At 42.6% G+C, this 23604-nt stretch overlaps 2 protein-coding genes across 2 annotated transcripts in view; one reads left to right on the top strand and one right to left on the bottom strand.

The window, feature by feature from the left end:
• Gys2 (glycogen synthase 2) overlaps positions 1 to 5862 on the top strand; it is a 36939-nt gene extending 31077 nt beyond the window's left edge. The window contains exons 13-16 of the mRNA XM_036182559.1: positions 55 to 150; positions 974 to 1137; positions 2191 to 2271; positions 5644 to 5862. Coding sequence (XP_036038452.1) covers positions 55 to 150; positions 974 to 1137; positions 2191 to 2271; positions 5644 to 5862 — 560 coding nt within the window. The remainder of the gene's footprint in view (positions 1 to 54; positions 151 to 973; positions 1138 to 2190; positions 2272 to 5643) is intronic.
• A 4568-nt stretch (positions 5863 to 10430) lies between these two features.
• Spx (spexin hormone) lies at positions 10431 to 18056 on the bottom strand. The gene is made up of 6 exons (XM_036182751.1): positions 18015 to 18056; positions 17599 to 17679; positions 17428 to 17485; positions 16607 to 16669; positions 14400 to 14483; positions 10431 to 11334 (listed from the first exon to the last, which is right to left on the bottom strand). The coding sequence occupies exons 1-6, from the start codon at positions 18018 to 18020 to the stop codon at positions 11279 to 11281; spliced, it is 348 nt and encodes a 115-aa protein (XP_036038644.1). The 5' UTR covers positions 18021 to 18056; the 3' UTR covers positions 10431 to 11278.
• Between the last annotated feature and the right edge of the window lie 5548 nt (positions 18057 to 23604).

Genomic DNA, 23604 nt, shown 5'->3' with positions numbered 1-23604 from the left:
AATGTGAGAATTGAGAGTGGGTCTGAAGCTCATTCTTTGTCCATTCTCTGGCAGCTGAGTGCACAGTGATGGGCATCCCAAGCGTGACAACAAACCTCTCTGGCTTTGGCTGTTTCATGCAGGAGCATGTGGCTGACCCTACTGCTTATGGTGAGATTTTTCCCCCATTGTATCCTCAGGGACTTCACAGGCCCTAATGCTAAAGCTGTCCTGAAATGAAACTGAAGTTTATATTTCTCATTTAATTAAAAGTAGACTTAAGTAGGGGGTTCACAGGAAAGAATATTCTTAATACTGAATATATTGCTCCCAAGAAGAATTACAAAAGGATGTAACTTGGGCTAACTTTGCCTTTAACTTAATTTTTGATGGTGGTGATAGATTTTTTTCCCTTAAGTCCTAGGAGCAACAATACAGTAGCTATGGCCTCGGAGTATGCATATTGGTCATTCTATAAAGAAGACATTTATTCATTTAAAGATCCATGTCAAGGTAGAAAAGTATCACTTTTAAAGACTGTAGGACAATATGCATTTCACTGTATATCTGTTCATGTTGCCTAGCAACAAGAAAGTTTACAAGGATGGGTTCTCTGCCTATGCCTCAGCAACTCAGTCTGCAGGAGGCAGCTCTCCTCTGGTAGTTCTCAGTGAGATTGTAAGTGGGAACATGGAGTTGGGGAGGAGGGAGCTAATATATGTCCCACCTGGTGTTTCTGGTTAGTAACAATTTCTAGAGAATTGCTGGCCTGCTGGGCTAGATACCTTTTTTAAGGTTAGATCTGCTTTGTTGGCAGAGGGTTGATGATGGTTTTTAATAATTAGAAGTTCATAGAAAACATACAACCTTGGAAGGGGGAAGATAAAGTGAGGGTGGTAGCTTAGGCAGACACTCATGATGGGCTGGTTGTGGTCTTTGCTGGAACCTAGGTAATAAGTTGGAAGTCGTGTTTTTATCTCTGTGTGTTCTCCAGGTATTTACATCGTTGACAGGCGCTTCCGATCTCCAGATGATTCTTGCAATCAGCTGACTCAATTTCTTTATGGGTTTTGCAAACAGTCCCGTCGTCAAAGAATCATCCAGAGGAACCGCACAGAGAGGCTCTCAGATCTTCTGGACTGGAGATACCTAGGCAGAGTAAGCAAGTTCCTCAGGAGATAGGAGGAACATGTTGACATCACTTTGCACAAAGAAAACCTTGCTTTTAGTCACAATCTGTAAAAATCAACTCAGTACCACGAGTACTGAAATCTCAGGGATATGTCCCTGGACTTTTTAATTGAATGTGAGTCCTCAAAGATACACACTCAAGTCTTCATGGGTTTAGATATCCATGATATCAAGCCCATTAGGATGTAGCTGAACCTGGCATGTGCTTAGCTTGATGCATAACAGGTATGCAGGAATGTTTTGTGGGGTTGAGAAAATGCAAGAGCAAAGACCTTGTTTTTCACTCCACAGATAATGCAATCATATTCTTCAACAATGCAGGGTAGAACAGACACTATCTATGAAGGCAACAACTACAGGCAATGCCTCCATTCAATTGTGCCATAGGTGTCCACATATCTTAAAACTGAGTGATTTAATAATAAATGAAGTACCTTAGCTTTGCTGTAATGTGATTTTTGCATATCATTGAATTTCAGTCAAGAATTGGTGCAGCCACATGCTGAGTATCTACATCCAATAATGCTGGTGCTCAGCATGACCTAAGTAGTTAATACCACTAGCTCATTTGAACTGAGAACAAGAAGGCCAGGGGCTTAGAATTTCTGTCCCTTACCTAGGTATGGGCAATATTAGTGTTCAATATATCTAGATATTAAAGAATGAAAGCAATTTTCAGTCATGTTTACATTCAATCTAGAACTCATTATGGCCAACACAGCTGATCTCCCTCAATGTTTTGTGGTATTTCTGGGCATGTATATTGACAAGTAATAGAACTACAGATGGTCGTTTCTTTATTCACAAATACACACATAGATTCTCCAACTTCAAATACGCAATTAGCTATTGGTCAACACAATGTCTGATGTGGTAAAATAGTACACTGTAAGTACAGTTTTACATATCAGTTAATATGGAGATATGTTTTTCAGGCTTAGAAAAATAGGACCTTATATCCTTACTTGGTTACCAAAATACCTAATGTGTTTATAACATGAATTGGCTTTGCCTTGACAGTATTACCAGCATGCCAGACACCTGACTCTAAGCAGAGCTTTTCCAGATAAATTCCATCTGGAGCCAACCTCACCTCCAACGGTAAATATTTAATGCATTGTTTGCTTTTTACAAAAATGGCATTTCTTTTTTATTTTTTCATTTTATTTATTTATTTATTATCAGCTTGATACAGTATAAATTCTTATCCTAATAGTGAAATGTTTCATTGAGGCTTGCCCAGTAATTGAGTAAAACCAAAACTTATGATAAGCCACAGTTATCCTAGGGTCCTCCCTGCTATGTAGCCTCCCTGGTTCTGTTGGTTGCAGTCTGATTGTCCTTTGCTTTATATCTAGTATCCACTTATGAGTGAATACATACCATGTTTGTCTTTCTGGGTCTGGGTTACCTCACCCAAGATGATATTTTCTAGTTCCATCCATTTGCCTGTAAATATCATGCTGTCATTGTTTTTCTCTGCTGAGAAATACTCCATTATTGTATTTCTTATTTGGTAGTTCTAACAAGAACTTTGAGTCTTTAAGTAGTTAAATATGCTGGTAGTATTCCTTTTATGGTGATAAATCAAAGTGAAGATTAGAGGTCCACAAGCCTCGATGACTGATTCAGACCATCGGAGAGGTATCTCTTCTTACAACTCTGCCTTGATGCTTGGGAGGCGTTGTTAGGCTCTCTTTCTTCTGGGAGTTACTCAACTACAGAGTGGGTTGATATAACAGGAGGTAGATTTGCTATCCAAGAAAGTGTTTAAATATAGGATGGACACTTGGCAAGAGTGAAGTAGAGCAAGTTAAGCTCAGAGAGGAGCTGGACCCTATGAGTGGTTATGTTTCATTCAGTACGGGAGTTTTCTTCTAGCATTCAATTAGACATTTCTGTCAGTGAAACTACCATAGTTCACAGCTGCCCTCTTCTAAAGAAAGAGGACAGGGCACACTTTAGACAGTGTAGATCCAGGCATTCCTCTTCAGCATGGTTCATCCCTGCTGGAATCTACATACTCCTCTACTCATCGAAGGACTATACTTTTGTTTTAGCTTTGCATCCACCCAGGGACAGCCTCAGAGTGAGAAGATGAGACCTAGGTGTGTCCAACCTTTTCATATTGCAAGACTGTGCTGTTGTGTACAAAGTTCACACAAGAACCACGCAGTCAAGTTAACATGTTTTTAACAACCACAAAGAAAATCTTACCCTTTTAGAAAAAGGTTACAGTTTTGTGTTGGGCCACATTCACATGTGCGTATAGTGCAGTTACTCAGGAGGCTAAGTCATGAGGGTCATATGGATTTGTGAGCTTAAGACCAGCAAGAGCAACATGGAACAAGCCTGCCTTAAACAAAACAAAACAAAACAAAACAAAACAAAACAAAACAAACAGAAAAGATATGCTTCACTCAGGCTCCATGTCTTGAAGTAATATCTTTTGAGGAAATGTACACCAAGTTGTCACAATATGATCAGTGCTGGGAGTCATCAGTTTTATCACTCTCCTAAAACTGTTCATCCCCATCAAAAAGACACACAAACCTCTCAAATGCAGCTGTACTCTGATCAAGGGTCTCAGGCAGGAATCATTTTTACTAAAACAATTTTACTTAATAATACAATGACTAGCCCACCTAGCTCAGATGGAAGAGATGTAGAAGGAAGAGTCAGCCCCTAGATGAGGCAGGGGGAGTCCCCTAAACTTCCCCTCTGCACATTCCAACCTCTGTGTTTATCATAATATTACTGGTGGAGCTGGGTGCCTCATTTATCTAAAGGTACACATTTCACTTGCTAACTCAGCTCCATTCACACATTTATATTTTATTCAATTAATGAGTGTTTAGCTCTTACTCTGTCTGAGATCCTAAATTCAGGTTCAGCTCTTTTAAAAAATTCCTTGATACCGTCATAAATGTATTTAGATCACCCCACCCCAATAGCCCTTCCAACTTCATGTTTTCTCCTCTTCTTTTTCCTTCTCCACCTTCTGACCCACTGAGTCCAATTAGTGCTGCTTGTACACATGTGGGTGTAAGGCAGTAATCAGTATTACACATGGAGAGGGATGTGGCCCATCCTTAACTGATGAAACTGTCAGCAATTGATGGTCAATGAGGGAGGGAGAGACTGTCTTCTTTAGCAGCATGATCCATGGTAGGTTATTCATGCTCCAGGTCCTTTTTTGCTTTCATGCAAAGTACCAGGAGCTTGAAAGGACTATGCATGTATAACATAATAATAATGTACAAAAATGATTGAAATGAAATGAACCAGTGCCTTTCAAGCACATGCACTCCTGCAAATCAGGGATATGTGATGTATTCCAAGCTATGCCTTTGGTGGCATTGTGACTCATGATGCACAGTTGGTGCTCAGCATGCATTTGTCAAGTGAACTTTCTCTGAGGTAGCTGGGCAATGTCACAAACTAAAATGATGTGATTGGTACCATCTCAGGAATCAATGAGGTCACCCAGCCATTGGGATTCTCTCTAGCAGTGTCTGTTAGTGGCCTATTTAGCTGTCCATATCCTGGGACTTTCTAAAAATATCTAAAAGATGACAGAGCAATGTGTGTGGCCATTGAGTCTAAAGAAAGACCCTGGGATTGCCACAGACCTGGCACAAAATTTTGCTGTACCACTCACATGCCGTGGCTTCCAGCAAGTCATTTGCTTTTTCTCTGTCTTTTCTCAGAGAGGAAGCAGGAAGAATAACTTCATGAAGATATTGTTAGAATATTAAATTATACTGTGTATATACAATTATTATAGACAGTATATATAGCACTTGGTATATTTTAGTGCTTAATCAAAGATAACCACATGTTTGATGAGTCTATTTCAATGTTGATAGTACCAGAGTCAAAATTTATGAGCTCCTAAAGGATCATAGCAGACTACCTAAAAACAATTAAATTAGCATCTGTACTGTCTGTGTCATTGAAAACCAAGAAGTCAGGGCTAGAGAGGTGGCTCAGCAGTGAAGAGTGCTTGCTTCTTTTTCAGAGGACCCGAGTTCAGTTCCCAGCACTTTTCATAGAGTAATGGCTTATTGATTCCTCACCAGGGATTCTGATGTTCTCATCTGGTTATCTGTGAGCAGTGTGTGTGTGTGGGGGGGGGGGGCTCAAGTGGACATGTGCATGTGTGCCGGCAAATGTGTTTGGATGATGTTAAACCTAAGCCAGTTTGGAAAAGATAAATCATGAGTATGGCATGCACTTGTGTGCATACACATACACAAATGTAATTATGAATCTTAAAAGACTATTATATTTAAAAAGAGAAAACCACCCAGGTGTGGTAGTGTGTGCCTTTAATCCCAGCACTTTGGAGACAGAGGCAAGCGGATCTCTGTGAGTTTGAGGCCAGACTGTTTCAAAAACAAAACAAAATCAACAAAAAAGAGAATACCTGGAAGTCTTTTTTAACTTTTGTGTCTTATTTGTCCTTGGCAGACGGATGGGTTTAGGTATCCCAGGCCCTCCTCAGTACCACCTTCTCCATCAGGATCTCAGGCCTCCAGTCCTCAGTGCAGTGATGTGGAAGATGAAGGAGATGAGGATGAAAGATATGATGAGGAAGAGGAGGCTGAGAGGGACCGGTTAAATATCAAGTCACCATTTTCTCTGAACCACGTTCCAAAGGGGAAGAAAAAAGCTTCATGGAGAATATAAGAGCTGAATCAGAGCGAACAAAGTAAGAATGATTCTCAGAAAGAGTGAAAATGTTTGATTCCTTTCTCTTCTGAAAATCACAATGGAATCTAGTCTCTGCCCATAAGGAAAGAAGGTGATTTAGTGAATGGCAGTTTGGTAATTCTGAATAAAATATACATTTTTATCTTTAAGTCTTGCTTTCCCTGTACATTTTTTGTTTTGTTTTGTTTTGTTTAAATGTTTATTTTTTTCATACAGATATTTGTGTTTTAATTTTACACATCAGCCATGGGTTCCCCTGTCCTCCCCCTTCACGCCCCCTTGCCCCCTTTCCCTTCAGCCCCTCCCCCCATTCCCATCTCCTCCAGGGCAAAGACTTCCCTGTAAATTTAAAGATAAGAAGGTTTTTAAAGTGGCAGGACTGGAGGCATTTTAAAGATGGTTAATTTATTGGAAATGGTGACTCACACCTATAATCTCAGAATTCTTGGGCAGGAGGCTTTCCATGATGGGCCAGACTGGGTTAAAGAGTAAGACCTTACATTAAAAAAATGGTTAAAGTAAGTGATCAGAAAATTTTAGCTACTTTTTTTTTCACAAAAATAATCATCATAATCCTTTGATTAATATTTATGAAGCTTCTATACTCTAAGCAAATCTCTACTAGTAAAGAGTGAATCTTAACTATGATTGCATGACTCACATATTTTAGGTAAACAAGACTTTTTTATTCATTTGCCATTTGCATTAAAGCCATGAATTTCTATTTTGCTCTGCAGATGATTGTCAAAATCCACAAGAAAACAAACTACCCCAATTCCATATTCTGATGTATACCAATGGATATTTACTACATATCTGGTATCTAGAATTTGTGCCCAAATATTGATAGTAATATGTTACCATCAATGTGTGTCACCTTATTGTAACAGTGCTTTTGTTGTTTAAACAGAAATTTAAGTCTTTTATAGATAATAAATTGCCAAATACAAATGAGTAAATGTGTTACTACAGATTTTATTTTCTTTGATACATCTTTCTTAAAATGTTTCAGACATCAAAATAACATGTGTGATGCACTTGTCATAAATAGGAGCTAAAATATTGAAAGGAATCTCTCTCTCTCTTTTTCCTTCTTTGAGAAGTTTCTCTGTGTGGTCCTGGCTGTCCTGGAACTCCTTCTGTAGACCAGGTTGGCCTTGAGCTCACAGAGATACACCTGCCTCTGCCTCCCTGAGTGCTGGTCTTAAAGGCATGTGCCACTATCACCCAGCTGAAAGGATCCTTTAAAAAGAATTACTAAAGAAGTAGAAGTTGAAATGTACTTCAATGTAGGAACAATTTCTCTAACATATTCTGTGATGTATTTAAGGAGATAGTTGAATGATAGTTTCAAATGTAATGAACTAAATTGACTAAACACTAACACCCAAACCCAGATTTACTCCTGGCTTCTTTCTCTTAACTGAGTAGCCATTTACTGTGTCCCACCCACTGCATAGTGATCATTTTGACTGACATATCAGTTGACCTTGCTCTAAAATGCTCTGTAGAAGAGTTGATCTTAGAGCTGGGTTGTTGAGAGTAACAGTAGAAAAGGCACCACATCACATGGCTGAAGACAAGGGGAAGCTGTCATCAGCACCACTTTCCTACAGAGAAGGCAGAAGCAGGAATGTAAGCAATGAACCAAACCATAGAAGATGGTTGTAAGCTCACCTTTTTGTGTACATCAGGAAGAAAGAACATGAACTAAATAAAACTCAATACTGCTAAAAATCCCTTGACATGATAACATTGGGAACCACGGCCTTTGTAAGGTGTCTAGTTCATGAGCATAGTCTTTGAGAATGAAACTTGTGACTTAGAAAAGTAACAGTTTGTGATGTAGAAAAGTGACCCCCCCCCCCAAGCTGGGGATGTAGCTCAAAGGCAGATCGCTTGTTCAGTTGCATGGGGCTCTGGGCTCAATACTCAGTACCAAAATAAGGAGAGAAAGAAGACAAAGAAGAGCCAGGCAGTGGTGGCACACACCTTTAATCCCAGCACTCAGGAGGCAGAGGCAGGTGGATCTCTGTGAGTAAGTTCCAGGCCAGCCTGGTGTACAAAGTGAAAGTGAGTTCCAGGAAAGGCTCAAAGCTACACAGAGAAACCCTGTCTCAAAAAAACTAAGAAGAAGAAGAGGAGGAGGAGGAGGAGGAGGAGGAGGAGGAGGAGGAGGAGGAGGAGAAAAGAAGAAAATGAAGAAGAAGAAGAAGAAGAAGAAGAAGAAGGAGGAGGAGGAGGAGGAGGAGGAGGAGGAGGAGGAGGAGGAAGAAGGAGAAGAAGAAGACAAAGAAGAAAGAAGGAAGGGAGCTAGTAGGGAGAAAGAGGGAGGGAAGAAGAAGGGGGAGGAGGGAGAGGAAGAGGAGGAGGACAAGAGGCCCCTGGGAGTTGCCTTGCCTTTCACATGGAGGTGTAGCCACAGCAAGGAGCCACCTATAGGAAAGCAGCCCTCACTAGACATCCATTCTGCCAACATATTGACTTGACACTTGCAGAACTCTAAGAGGTAAGTCTGTTTTTGTTAAACTGCCAGTGTGGGACATTTTGTTTTAGCAGTCCCAGCTAACTGAATCCACCACCCTCTTTCCATGGCAAAGCCAAGGTGAACAGAACTGGTTTTCTGCATGCAGCTATGAACTGTAGGGCTTGCAAATGCTGTGCTGATGGTTTTTCAAGGCAAAGAAAGGCCTCTTCTTGAGGGGGTCCAAAGAGGTCTCATACGGGGAGCTCAGCTGTCCATGAAATAACATAGTGACGTGGCTGTATCTTCACACAGTGATTTTAAGAATGAAATGGAATGAGAAATGAGCTCTTCCTAGAAGAATTAGGCACTGGAAAGACTGAACTGAAATGGAGTTTCATTGCCAACTCTCCTTTTACCTGAGGCCAAGATAAACAATGAAACTCAAAGCTGCTAATATTCACCCATTTCTATGCTTTTCACCAAGTGCAGAGGAGGTGTGGCCCAGACACTGAACAAGGCAGAGCCCCTTTGCCCTTGTCTTTCCTCTTTTGGGATTACATTGGTGTTGGGGTTTGGGGAGACATCTACCAGAAATTCAGAGAACCACCAAGAGTCAAGGCTGAAGGTAGGGTAGGATGAAATGAGAACATTCTGCATTGTGCAGAAAGTGGCTGGAAATCCTGCAGAGGAGATGGTCCAGTACATGTACATGTGTTGATATCAGCAATTCCCAATTTAAAACATGAGTCTCATAGCATAAACAATTTTGATCTGTGACCTTATTCATTTCAGTTTGTACAACAGTGGAAGTTAAGAGAATTGAGAACACACCCTGTTCTGTCTGAGATGTAGTCTTTCCATCTGTCCATGTTGAAATTTGCTTGCTATTGCAGTAGTGTTGGAGGGTGAGGCTTTTAAAATGTGGTTAAAACTCTTAGGTTAAAAGCTCAGTAACATACACTGAGCACGCATCAAATTCCCACTGTAAACAAAATTTTAAGAAGTGATTAGGTCATGAAAAGTGATTAATGCAGTTCTTTGCAGGCTTAGGAACCAGGCCATTACACTGGAATGCGTTCTTACAAAATGTGCCCTCTCCTCCTGTTCTGCCTCTTTCTCATATGTTCTCTTGCCTTCCACTTTTCTCTCAGGCTGTGAACAACACTAGGTTCTTCAAACCACCAGAGAGATGCCAGACCTTCCAGCCTTCCAAACCCGGAACCAAAATAGATCTCTTTTCTTTACAAATTACCAAGCCTCAGGCAATCTTCTACAGCAACGAAAACCCAACAAAGCTACATCCTAAGAGGGATGGAATGTTTTATCAACTGGAGAGAGGGAGCCATGTGATTAACTAGTACCTCTATACACAGTGCATTTGAGGAATGTGATGGAGGGTACCCCAATAGCTGGTCATTTAGACAGCTTTTAAAAACTACATTACAGCACAAAACACTTGAGATTGTACTGGCCAGCTGTGAAAAGATCCACTTCATGAAGCAGATGTTAAAAGCACCCTCGGAACAAAGAAACTATTTAAAAATGAGCAATCCATACCAGGTGTATCCCTTCAGTAACTCTGTAAGTTGGATATGGGACTCTCTAGTAAATCTACTTTTAAGTCAAGCTATGACTAGTAAAAGGTACCTATGATAATGCCACACAGTTTCTAGTACTTAGATGTTTTTGGCAGAAGCCAATGGTACATTAGCTTGAATACAGTTTTATTATTTAATTATGAACTGAGCAGACAAAACATATACACATGGTTTTGATTACTTAACATAGTTTAGTTAAAATTTCAGATTACAGAGATATTCACATAAAGATATTTTGTAGCTACTAAGTAATGGATGTAAGCTGGGGAGGATAAGAATTAATATTTGTCACTTGGGCACTTTTATAGTTAATGACTCTGAATCGATTTGGTAAAAAATACCATGGCGATCATGCTGTAATTCCAAGTAAATTTGCTTGTTATAGGGATCTTACCCCTAAATCTTCCCACCGTGTGTGTATGTATGTGTGTGTGTGTGTGTGTGTGTGTGTGTGTGTATGTGCATGTGCGCATGCACGCATGTGTATGCCTGAATGAGTATTTGTATTTGAAAGTGGATAAATCCATACATATGAAATACAATTATGTCATGGGGGTGTACCTTAATGTAAAGTCATGATGAAGTCTCTTTCAGCCACAGAAAACAGGGCACCTCAAACTGGTTTGTACCTTTGTGTAGCTCTGGCAAACTCCATCACAATCTGTTTAAATGCCAGTGACTTTAAGGTCCAAGTCTCTAAGTAGGATTCAGTTAGATCCCTAGACCACCAAGAGGCTCCCAGCCTTGGGTCTTCACAGACCTTCCAAGGGTTTCAGCATCATGGAGGGTCCCCTGTCTCAGCAGCAATAGATGATACATGTTTTCATGGGAGCTTTGTACCAGGCATCTTCTCCCCATCCCCCTCCTTAATTGACCTCTCTTAGGTGAGTCACAAAAAGATACACTGCCCTTCCTGTCCAATCATACCTTCTCTCTTATTGGGAATGAGATGGGGACTGGGGAGAATTGCTGCTGAGTGACACCCAAGTGCAAGAGGTGATGGGATAAAAAACATACTGCCCAGATCCGGACAGGGCCTGACTACAGGGAAAAGAAAGAACGTTTCTGAGTTCCCAGCCTTGGCATTGTAACAGCCATATAAAATCTAAGCCTATGGAAGACACAGGTGATATAAACCCAAAGCAGTAGAAGAAGTTGACGTTGTTCCAGCCAAGAATTCCACATGTCTTGCTTCTGGAAGACTAAACCTAGGGGTCAGATATCCAAGGTTACAGACATGGAAGGAAGTATGCACGGGTCATAATAACATGGCTACAGTTTTCACCACGAATAGAACTACACTTGAATGTGCCCTGGTACATGTTCATTAGTTCAGCAATCTGTCTTCCAGGAATTTGCTTTGATCAAAATTCCCTTCTTCATCTGTAAGAAAGAAGAAAAAAAACTTAAAGTGAATGCTCACATTTGGCTTCAGAGAGAGAAACAAAACCTCAAGAAATGGATATTTGACTCCTAAAGTTAAATCAATTCATGGTCTAACAATTCTTTTAAATATTGGAGTTTGATTTGTTTGGCTTTAAAATTCCCCCCTCTTAGGCTGGAGAGATGGCTCAGAAGTTAAGAGCACAGATTGCCCTTCCAGAGGTCCTGAGTTCAATTCTCAGCACCCACATGGTGGCTCACAACCATCTATAATGAGATCTGCCACCCTCTTCTGTATACATAATAAATAAATAAATCTTTGAAAAAATTCCCCCCTCACTAGAACATAGCTGACAATTCACATTTTTTTTTTTTCCAGAGCTGAGGACTGAACCCAGGGCCTTGCGCTTGGGAGGCAAGTGCTCTACCACTGAGCTAAATCCCCAACCCCAGACAATTCACATTTTATATCCACTATCTATGTATCTGAGGATGTACTTGAACTTCTGATCTTCCTGCCCACACTTCCCAAGTGCTGGGGTCACAGACATATACCACCATGCTGTTTATGCAGTACTCGGGTCTGAACCCCAGGGCCTTGTGCATGTTGACTCTACCAACTGAGCACTCTATGAACTGAGTTGCATCCCAGTCCCCAACATCCAAATCTCTGCAATAAATGAAAGTGCACTATGGCAAGCTTTGCAGATATGTAAAGCGTCTGTGTGTCTTGCACTGGTTAACATGCCTAGAGTCTAAACACCTGCCTTCATAGTCATTCACTTGTATCAAAATATTATGGCCTGTGCTTCCTGATGATGTATCTCTTGCATGAGACAGATGACATGGGGACACATTTGAAAGTATTCCTTCATCAGGTGATTGCTTCTGGGTACGCAATGAGACCAAAGGCAAAGGTACCTGTTAGTTGGATGGGAATGCAAAAATGTCAGGCCTAGAGTGTCTCATAAGATTAGAGGTAGACGGTAGACAGTAGCAGAATCATGGTATCCTAAGCATAAAGTAGACGGGATGAAACATGAAGTGGGGTAGAGAGGAGTGGCCAAGGCAGCATGCCGGCCCTAGATTTTACTTTCTCCAAGGCTGCCTTCTAGATAAAACAACATTCTTCTAGTCACAATATAATTTGAATCCTGGCCTACCTCAATTACTCACACCCTTTGAAAGATAGACAATTAGTAATGTGCTTCTTTCTAGAAGGAAGGAAAGTATGGACATATGGATACATAGATGCACACATGCCTAAGGGGTAGGGATGGGACAGGCAAACGTCCCAGCACAGATGTCATTGGAACTTAAGATGTAAGAGCCTTCCAGATGATACATGAGGACTCTGAATAAAAACATTACAGATTAGTGATTGACACATCACATGGGAATCCAAAACTCCTCCATTTATTTAGATTAATAAAACTTTGCTTCTTTAGTTCATCTCCAGAGACAAGCTATTCAGAACATGTCAATCATTAGGGCTGGTGAAGTGGTGGAGCACATCAAGGCACTTGCTGCCAAGCCTGACAATCTGATTTCAGTTCCCGGAACCAACATGGTGACTCCAAAGTTATCCTCTGACCTCCACACACATACTGTGGCATGAATGGACCCCACACCTATGTAAATGTGAAAAAAAGTTCATTTCAATAATTAACACATTTACTTGTTTCTCCCAAACACTTGAAATAGGGACCTAGAATGGTATTCCTTCTCCGCCTTAAAATGAACTCTCCTTTCTCTGTTGTAGTCTGGTGTCTGCTCTGTCCGTCTTCCCACACTCATCTCTACTACCAGTCAGTCATCACCACAGTCCTTTTCCTAAGGACCTCAAGACTTGGTTACTGTTTCACACCTTGAAGTTGAAACCAGTCATCCTGATGCAATATCCTCTGTCTCCTATCCAGCTTCTCATGTCCAGCGGATGATGTCTTCTCTTAATAATAGGATTGGGACTGGAGAGGTGGGATCAGTCAATAAAGTGCTCATGAGGACCTGAGTTCAGATTCTGAGCACTCACATAAAAAGCCAGACATGATGACACATGGCAGTAACTCCAGTGATGTGTTGCCAAGACAGGCAGATCTTTGGAAGCCCACTGACCAGCCAGATAGATGAATTAGTGAGTTCCAGGTTCACTGAGAGACCTGTTTTAAAGACTAAAGTGGAGAGTGACTGACTAAGACATCCAATGACAACATCTTGTCTCCACGTGCATGTACACACATCTGTACACACACACACACACACACACACACACACACACACACACACACACACACATACTACATACACACACACTCACTATATACCTCATTATAGTGGGTCCCCAGAGTTGTAGGGCCACCCCTGTCAGGGTCACACAGCTAGTTACAGTTGACAGAACTCAGATGTACACCCGGTCTGTGAACTTCCAAAGACCTAGCTGACCCATTGCCAAGATACCTCAGTTCTGCTGGGACTTCTATGCCCCACGGACAGAGTGGCTGGTTAGAAGAAGCTAGCAAGATAGGAAGGTAAAAATGACATAGGCCTGCAGTAAAAGCTGACCCTGTCTGTTTGGGTGAACCGTATCTACTGCTGTGGGCAAAAGTGAAAAGGATTGGCAATCAGTACTTTCATTTGGTTTAACTTTCAATAGTGAGCAGTTGGATTTTGATTATTTCACCATTTTTGGCTTTAGTGTTTTCAATTATAAAACAATGAAGCTGATTGGAGCACCTTCAGTTTTAACTATTGTGTAGAGGCAGGAGGATAGGGAGTTCAAAGCCAGCCTTTGCTACATAGGAAATTTGAGACCAGCCTGGGATACATAAGACACTGTATTTAAAAACAAACAAATAAATGTTACTAATAAGAGGAGATGGGTCATGAAATTCATATACTATTTCCCATTCTCATCAAGGTAGTATATTTTGTATTCTTGGGACTAGTTTTACTGGGAAGGACATTGGCTTTATTGAATAGGCATTTCTGTGGGTCTGGGGAAGGAAGGGCTCAGCAGTTAGCAAAGCTCCTCAGTCCAGAACAAAAAGAAGTCACTGCCCTCGTACCTTCTTGTGGCTTCTGCAAGGAAGACAGCAACAGGGCTGCGGCCTCTGGTAGAGTCAGTAGTTGAAGATTTGGGTTTCGTCTTTCTGGAGAAACAGAAGTGTGCACAGTCTTGATATTCATATAAACAAACCAGCATTCAAATATTCATGTCAATTAAACATTGTAAATAAATTAGCACTCAAATATCTGTGTCAATGAAGAATTCATGTAAATGAACCTTACCCTGCTGTGTGGGACCAGAAAGGCCTCTGTGAAACCGACTCTTGATCCGTGAGCAGAGTACAGCACATACTGATTTTCAAAAATGAGTTTAACATTTGTATTGCATTTTATTTAGTGCATTATTCTGTGTGTGTGCGTGCGCGCGCGCGTGTGCACGCGCACACACACACACACACACACACACAGGTGTGGAGGTTAGAGGACAATCCTGGAGAGTTGTCTCTCTCCTTCCATATATGGGTTGGAGGGATCGGATTTAGGCAGTAAGGTTTGGTGGCAGATGCCTTTACCTGCTAATCTATCTCATTGGCCTCATGGTGATCTTCATAAACTTAGACCTCATATTTCTCTTGGAAATGACTTCCAGTTGTTTTTGCTGTATTTATATTCAGGATGGAAGAGAAATGCACACCTTATGCTAGGGAGAATACCACAAAAGGAAGATGGTGTAGGACAGCATCTACAAGCCCTCCCTCTTTGGGGCTAGAAAGGGTACATTTTCCCTCTCAAAGCTTAAAAACAGTTGTCTGGGCCAAAAGATTCAGGCACGATTCCATTAGAGCTTGACTTTCCTACTTTCCTCCTCCCAAATCAGTTTGAGATAAACACCTACATTAACTGACTGAAGGTACATTTGCTACATATTCAGAGCTATTTCAAATTCCTTAAGTCACATGTTTATTGCACTATAGGTGTATGCTGCCACATTCTACTTCAAATTTAAGTTGTCAGATGACACAGTCCCATTTCAATGCAGACATTGAGTTTAATTGGAAGTAACAGAAAGAGAAGAAGCATATTTTACTCTTACAACGTAAGATTAATCACACTGCAAACTTAAGGAACAGAAACAAAAAACTTGTGAAGCATCTGTTGTGGGTATGTTCAGCAGTGTTGAAGATTTCTCGAAACAGGTGTAGTTTTTATTCTTAGCATTTGTAAACAAAGTTTTACTAAAATCAATATCTCTTCTTTTTAAACTGCAGTGTGACATGAAGTTCATCAAGGGAAAAAAAGGTTCCTGGCCCTATTTTTCTTTTTTCTTTTTCTTCTTTTTTGAAATTTTTTTTTGAGAAAATTTCATACATCATGAGTACTACATCATTTCCACTCTCTCTGCACCCCCTTTCCAATTCATGCCTTTTTCTTTATTATTGTGCACATATGCGCATACACACACATATCTGGCTCTATTTTTAATGACTTTTACTTACTGTGTTTGGTTTAAAACCTTTTGGTAGCTGTTTCTAGTAATTTAAGATACATTTGAAACTTCTATGTAATTCTTTTTTAAAAAATATTTTTATTTTATAATTAACTTAATTTCACATATCAGCCACAGATTCCCCGGTCCTCCCTCCTCCCACCCCCTAGCTTCCCCCCCCCCCCCATACCCAACCGCCATTCCCACCTCCTCCAAGGCAAGGTCTCCCCTGGGGAGTCAGCCCAGCATGATAGACTCAGCCAAGGCAGGTCCAGTCCCCTCCTCCCAACACCAAGGCTGAGCAAAGTGTCCTTGCCTAGGCCCCAGGCTCCAAAAAGCCAGCCCATGCACCAAGGACAGGTCCTGGCTCCTCTGCCTGGGGGCCTCCCAAACAGTTCAAGCTCATCAACAGTCTCGCTTGTCCAGAGGGCCCCATCCAGTTCCATGGGGGCTCCTCAGCTATTGGTTCACAGTTCTTGTGTTTCTGCTAGTTTAGCGATTTGTCCCTGTGCTTTTTCCATCCATGGTCTCAACATCTCTCGCTCATACAATCCCTAATAGTAATTCGTGTTTAGGAGGAAAAAGACCAAGGCTCTATCCATAAACACCCTGGTGAACTTCTTAAACCAGCACAATCTCCATCTCTCTGCCCTCTGTCTGCACCTCAGACCCTGCCTGATGGGGACCCCGCTCACCAGGTGCCTGCTGGGGACAGGGTAGGGGTGTGTGTGTGTGTGACAGCGCAGGTGGAGCCCCCCCAAGGGCTCAGCGCTGACCCACCTGGAGGCAGCCGGTCTGCGAGCTCCTTCCTGCGGCTCTGGTCGGAGATGAAGCGGCGGCCCTCTGCTGGGGAGACACGGGCTGAGCTCGGACCACCAGACCCCCCCTCCCCCCTCCCACAGGCCAGGGGAGACCGCAGGTTGTGGCCTGGGAGGTGACCCTGCCTCGGAGAGCAGCCCCAGCCCGGTTCCAGCATCCCTCTCCCTTCCTTTCCTCCCCTTACAATTCCTAAGGGTTTTTTGTTTGTTTGTTTGTTTGTTTTGTTTTTGTCAAGCTCATTAGTTGCTCCTCCAGCCCCAGACACCCTGTTTGCGCAAACAAACAAACAAACAAAAACAACAGCAAAACCCAGTAGTTCTCTCATTTAAAACCAACCGATGCCCGCCCCCTTCCTCTTCCTTCCTTATTTCCCTTTCTCCTTTCCTCCCTTTTGCCTTCCTTCCCCTTTTCTTGAACCCTTCTCTCTCTTCCCTCCCTCCTCCCTCCTTCCACCTTCCTTAACAGGATCTTATTTTGACCTGAAACTTACTTTTAGCCCAAGCTAGCCTCATACGCTCAGTTCCCCTGCCTCAGCTTCGAGTGCTGGCGTTACAGCTGTGAGCCCCGACACCAGGTTCCTCTCTGGTGGAGGGTTTCTGGCCATCAGGGCACCTTTCTCTGTTCCGCCTGCCCTGGCCTACCATTTCCGGATTGTCTGTGACCCTATCTATTTCCTGGAGCCAACTCTTCACGGAATCCCCAGGCTCCTGCTCTGGGGCTTCCAGGATTCCCCTGCTGTCTCCCATCACCTCGGTGAAGAGAATGAAGAGTTTGGGACTCACGTGCGCCCTTCAGGTAGAGCATAGCTTGGGGAGTCCAGTTCCTCCTCTCAAAGAGTCTCTGCAGCCCAGAGGGAGAGAAGAGCAGTTAAAGCAGGGCAGCTGGCGGAAAGGGAGAAAAAGCCAGGAGGCTGCACAGTTCCCACCCGGGCTGGATTCTGTGCATGCCATTACCTGCGGCGCGCCGCTGGAGTTTCCCAGGACAGTCAGCGCCAGGAGAAGGGCCAAGGCTGTCACCGCCAGGCTGCTGGGGCCCTACAAGAAACATAACCAAACAGGTCCATCGGAATTGCTGGATTTTCTGCCTTCTACTCAGACAGGACAATAAGCTCTTCACTTCGGTATATGATCCTACCGTCTAGATAATTCACAAAGAGTAATTTTAAAAACTAGAAATATACGATTTTCATGACTTCACCCAAATAAAGAATTGGGGAATACGTTATTTTACTCAGCAAAGACAAATGATTTCAATATTTAAAGGCATATTCTTCAAATGTCTTGTCACTAAAATGCTCATTAACTATAACCTAGGCAGAGAGATGAATGCTTCTCAGAACAGGTGTCAGACACACAGGTCTGCGGCTTACCTTCATGTTCTGGCCCTTTCCAGAGTCCCACAACCGCTGCCACTCTACCTGTCAGTCTGCTAATCCCCTGGCAAGCGTGGGGCTTTAAAACTCTTAGTGTGAGTCTGCAAGGGGAGAAGAGACCACGAGGCAGCTTGTCAATCTTCAGAACGGAGCTGATCTGATGACTCCTCTGGGGAGATCTAGTTGGCAGAAATAGAACAATGATTGATGAGCGGATATCGTTTGTTTAGGAATTGACCACACCAGCCAGGAGACGTTCTGAGTGTACCAGCCTTGTCACCTTTGTCTTTCCTGTTAGCCGCTCAGTGCAGTCTATCACCATCATTATTAATGAAAACAAACGGATAATGCAAGGAGCTGTGGCTGAAGATGAGTCATCCTGGTGAGCATGAAAAGGTTAGGGACCTCAGAGGAACTTGACATCACTCAAGGATCTGTCTAGTCAATGATTTAATAAATATGTGATGAATGTTCACCTCCTACCAGACACACCCTCCTTTAACTCAAGCATCCCCCTTGGTCTTCTAGTTAGAGGGGACTACCTCCAAGCTATTGATTGGCACAACTGAGGTTAGAAGTAAAGGCAGCCAAGATGACATTACAGGGCTACTTAGAGGATTAGAAAGATGAGATTCCAGGGGATTTGGAATTGATATTCCAGTTACTCACTGCATACAAATAAAAAGGAAAACAGGGAGACAGCAAATAGCTTGGTTTATTCGAGGCAGAAAAGTCAGTAACACTGGGGGTGCAGGGACAGGTGCTTGGCACTGGCTAAAACATATTTTCAATGTGGTCACAAGCAAAAGGCTGTGATGGCAGGCTAGAGTGGCAAAGGATGGAAAGCTAGAAATGATTCTGGAGGTGGAAAACACAGGATTTGTGGGTAAACCAGACATGAGAGTATGAGAAAATAAGTCAGTCAAAGATGCTGCTTAGAGTTTTGGCTCAAGCATGGATAAATGAAACAGTTTACAGGGACAACAGAGGCTTCCTAAGGAAACAAATTATGAGCACACAGAAACAAAAATGTGTAGCAGGAATCTTAAAGAGTTCTTATTAATAAAATCAAACCTGAGGCCAGTTATTGGGGTGAATGCTACAAGACCAGAGACACAGAACAAGCCACAGCTTCCTCACCTTGCCAGTTCCTCCGCTGGTCTTGTTTATTCAGACTGCAAGCTTCTGAGTCCTCATCCAAATGAATCTCAGCTGAACTGTGCTGCTCAAAGCCTAAAAGCTTAACCAGCCAAATGCTTAACCAGCCAAATGCTTCTAGTTTCTGGTCTTCACTCCTTATATATCTTTCTACTTTCTGCCGTCACTTCCTGGGATTAAAGGCTGGATTTCTGGGATTAAAGGTGTGTGTCACCATGCCTGGCTGTTTCTAATGTGGCCTTGAACTCAGAGATCCAGAGGTATTTCTGTCTCTGGAATGCTAGGATTAAAGGTGTGTGCTACCACTGCCTATCTTCATGTTTAATATTGTGGCCGTCCTGTTCTCTGGCCCCAGGTAAGTTTATTAGCCTGCACAATATTTTGGGAACACAATACCACAAAAATGTGTATTTGACATGCAAGTAGGAATGCAAAAGAGGTGACAGGAAATGCCAGATTTAGGAGCCCAGCAAAGAGGCCATTAACTTAGCTTTCCCCTTTCTAAACAAAGGAGTGATCCACCATGGGGACTGTAAGAATTTAAAAGTGGAGGGAAGACTGGGCATGGACGAAGCTACCAATAAGAAGAAATGACAGAGCCATGGAAACAAGCGTACAGAAACTGAACAGATAAAAAGACGCAGAGAAAGAGATGAAGGAGAGCAATCAGAAAAAGAAAAAGAAAAAAAGCCCTTTCAGGGGGCCTTATGTTAAACAGGTCAGAGAGTGTGCAGTGATAGTGAGTGGCTGATGATGTGGTTCAGCAGGTAAAGGTCCTTACTGCCAAGTCTGATTAATAACTTCAGTTTGATCCCAAGGACTTGCCTGGTGGAAGAGGAGAAACGAGTCCTGCAAAATTTCCTCTGATTGCATACATGGTGTTGTGTGTACACACACATACACATACACACACACACACACACACACACACACACACACACACACATACACACACACACACACACACATACACACACACACACACACACACACACACACACATACACACAGAGAGAGAGAGAGAGAGAGAGAGAGAGAGAGAGAGAGAGAGACAGAGAGACAGAGAGAGAGGTTAAAAATTGAGAGCTCAAGCAAGATGAGACACTACCCAATGGATTTGGAAGTATGATGCTGTCCAAGGGTAGAGGCAAAGTTGGAGTAGATTAAATAGCAATAAAATACAAGGAAATCAAAACAAGTGTTGACATCTTGCCAAAAAGTCACATTTTGGAGAGGAGAGATGATGACTCAGAGTATTCTAAGCTGTGGGCTGTGGGATTATAATGTTATTGGGTGGTGGAATTTTTCTTCTTCTGTGTAGATTGCAAGCGCCTCTCTACCTTTGTAGACTCTGCACCCCCAGGCTTCTCTAGCATGCATGCATATGTGATAGAGCCTCCAGCTGGGGCAGAAGGAGCTGCTGGTACAGTGTAGACAGATGTAGTTTCTAGAGCAATTGTGTCAGTGTTAACAGTGTATTCTAGAACTCAGTGGGTGTGATGTGATGCTCTTCCCTTTGTGTCTTTGTTTAGATCCATTAGATTTGTCATTGTCTGTTGATAACAATCATTTCTAAGACTTAATCCATCCAAGATAATCAGAGCAATTGATAACAGAGTAAAGATAAAGAAAAAACTAAATGAATGTGTTGCAGAGTATTTGTTTACACTGTGTGAAGATGTATCACTGTGACTGGTTTAATAAAAAGCTGAATGGCCAAGAGTTAGGCGGTAGAGATAGGCAGGATTTCCAGGAAGAGAGGAAGAGGAGGAGGAATCTAGGCAAGGATTACACCAGAAAGATTCTGAAGAAGTCAGATATACAGCACAGAGCAGAGGTAATCAAGCCACGTGGCAGAATGTAGATTAATAGAAACAGGTTAATTTGAGTTATAAGAGCTAGTTGGGGACAAGTCTAAGCTAAAGACCAAACTACCATAATTAATAATAAGTCTCCATGTCATTATTTGAGGGCTGGTGATCCAAAGATAGTCTGACAAGAAAGCTTGCTACAAATGACTGGAGAGATGGCTCAGGGTTTAAGAGCACATAGTACTCTTGCAGAGGACCCAGATTCGGTTCCCAGCACACACATTGGGCAGTGTACAACATACTGTAACTCCAGTTCCAGGGGATCCAATACCTCTCTTGGCCTCCATGGGCACCTGAACAGATGTGTTGCATACACAGACATGCAGGCCCACACATACACATAAATGAAAACAATGCTATAAAGAAAGGAGAGTACAGCAAGAGGGACAGGGTGTCAACTGTGCTAGAAGTCAACCCAAACAGCTCTGCACACAAAAAGATACTGGATGAAAACCTGAGCTCCACCCCACACACTCTACCACTCATGGAAGGAGAGTGTGAGAGATGGCAGCCATGTAGGCTGCATAACACTACAGTGAACTGATGTCCTGGTTTGGAACTCTAATGTTCCCCAAAGACCCTTGAGTTGAAAGTTTATTCCCCAGAGTGGGACTTAAAGATGGCAGAGCCTTTCAGAGGGCCCAGTGGGGAGCCTCCAGGTCTTTCTAGTGCACTCCTGACATGGATAGTCAGAACCCCAATCTTCCTCTTCTTTATCTTCCCTGCATGTAACCATTCTGCTCCACTATAATGGGCTGACAGAGACCTGAGGCTCTGTGTCTGTCTTAGTTAGGGTTTCTATTGTTATGAAGAGACACATGACCACAGCAACTCTTATAAAGGAGAACATTTAATTGAGGTGGTAGTTTACAGTTTCAGAGGTATAGTCCATTATTGTGGTGGCTGGGAGTATGGCAGTGTGCAGGCAGACAAGTTGCTGGAGAAGGAGCTGAGGATTCTGTATCTTGATCCAAAGGCAACAGGAAGTGAACTGTGACACTGAGCACAGCTTGAGCACATATGAGACCTCAAAGCCCACCTCCACGGTGACCCACTTCTTCCAATAGGGCCACATCTAATAATGTCACTCCCTTTCATGGCCATTTTTTTTTTTTTTTTTTTTTTTTTTTGCAAACCACCACATTCTACTGCCTGGTCCCCAAAGGCTTGTAGCCATAGCCATATCATAATGCAATAATGCATTCAGTACAACTTCAAAAGTCTCCATAGTCTACAACTGTCTCAAACTTATTTAAAAGTCAGCAGGTTACACACACACACACACACACACACACACACACACACACACACACACGTATATAACAAATATAATTAAAGAAAAAGAGGCTATCAACTGCAGAGTTAGGAACATGAAAGGGGTTTGAGGGAGGGCAACTTAGAAGGGCTGGAGGACAGGGAGGGGAAGTGATATAATCCTATCTCAATTAAAAACACTTATCAAAAGGAAGAGCAACAAAACGGTAACCTCTGATCACCCACCAGAGGAGCCAGAGCTGCTGAAGTGGTGGCTAGCACCCACTGTCTTAGGAGACAGATTCAACTGAGTGCTAGGGGCCAGGGAGCTGGCCACAGTGGGTACAGCAATGCTCGACAAACCTGAGAGCCTGAGGTTAATCTCCAGATCCCATAACGTGAAAAGTTGTCTTCTGATCTCTACATGTATGCTGTGGCCCATGCGCTCACCCCACCCTCCTTGCTCCCCCACACAGGTAAGAAATGTAACAAAACATCTTTTAAAAAAACCACATGGAAGTTTTAGGAAGAGGAACAGGGAAATGAATCACCAAGAGAAACTTCCAGTCTAAGGAAGAATAAATACACACTTAGTTTATCTGGTGAATCCCTAAATAGGTATTTTACGTCAAAGCTGCCATTTTCCATTTTGTTGAAGAAATGGAGGGAATGGCTCTGACATATTATCAATATTGTGGCCTCATCAAAGACAGCATGCCAGATGCTGCTCTGCAAGGCTGGACAGAGGCCACTGCCTCCAGGAGCGAACTGCTGCTACATCATAGGCTTTAAAGACAGATGCACTTCTGAATCAAGAGAGGGGCCCCATTGTTTGGTTCAAAATACGATAGGTCAAAATACTGAACTTTCTTCTGCTGACAGTATGCACTAGCAGGTTGTCAATCAAATAGGCTCTGATGTCTTCCTTAAAGGTATATTCATTAGAGATCATTTTTGCCCTTGTCACTAAGATAACTTAGATTTTGAAACCTGGCTCTAGGTTTCCCAGGTTCCATTTGAACAACAATCACTTGTAACTGAGTGACACCTATTGGTGAAATTATTAAGGCCACTCCACGTAGTTAAAAGGGAGGTTTATTTTGTGGGGTAACTTACAAGTGAAGGGATAGGTTGTAGGGTCTGGCAAAGGTATGGCGCAGTCTGGCGGTGTTCTCTGGAGAACTCTGCTCGGTCTACCTCCAGTGTCCAGGGTCCGGGCACCAAGAGAGACCTCCTCTCTCAGCCCCGCCTTGTGGGCGTGACCATTACCGAAGCCTCAATGGGGGTTGGAACTTCCAGGCCAA

Source organism: Onychomys torridus, chromosome 3, assembly GCF_903995425.1.
Source record: "Onychomys torridus chromosome 3, mOncTor1.1, whole genome shotgun sequence".
In the NCBI taxonomy this organism is placed as follows: Eukaryota; Metazoa; Chordata; class Mammalia; order Rodentia; family Cricetidae; genus Onychomys; species Onychomys torridus.
Note: the sequence above shows the minus strand (reverse complement) of the source record. Positions and strands in the feature narration are given on the sequence as shown.

Bases quoted from the DNA above. Each gene is read 5' to 3' on its own strand.
- Spx (XM_036182751.1), bottom strand. The intron at 17,486-17,598 runs GTAATGGCATGC...TCTGGGCTGCAG, and splicing joins ACTCCAGCGGCGCGCCGCAG to AGACTCTTTGAGAGGAGGAA. The intron at 14,484-16,606 runs GTGGGTCAGCGC...CTGTTTCTCCAG, and splicing joins CGCAGACCGGCTGCCTCCAG to AAAGACGAAACCCAAATCTT.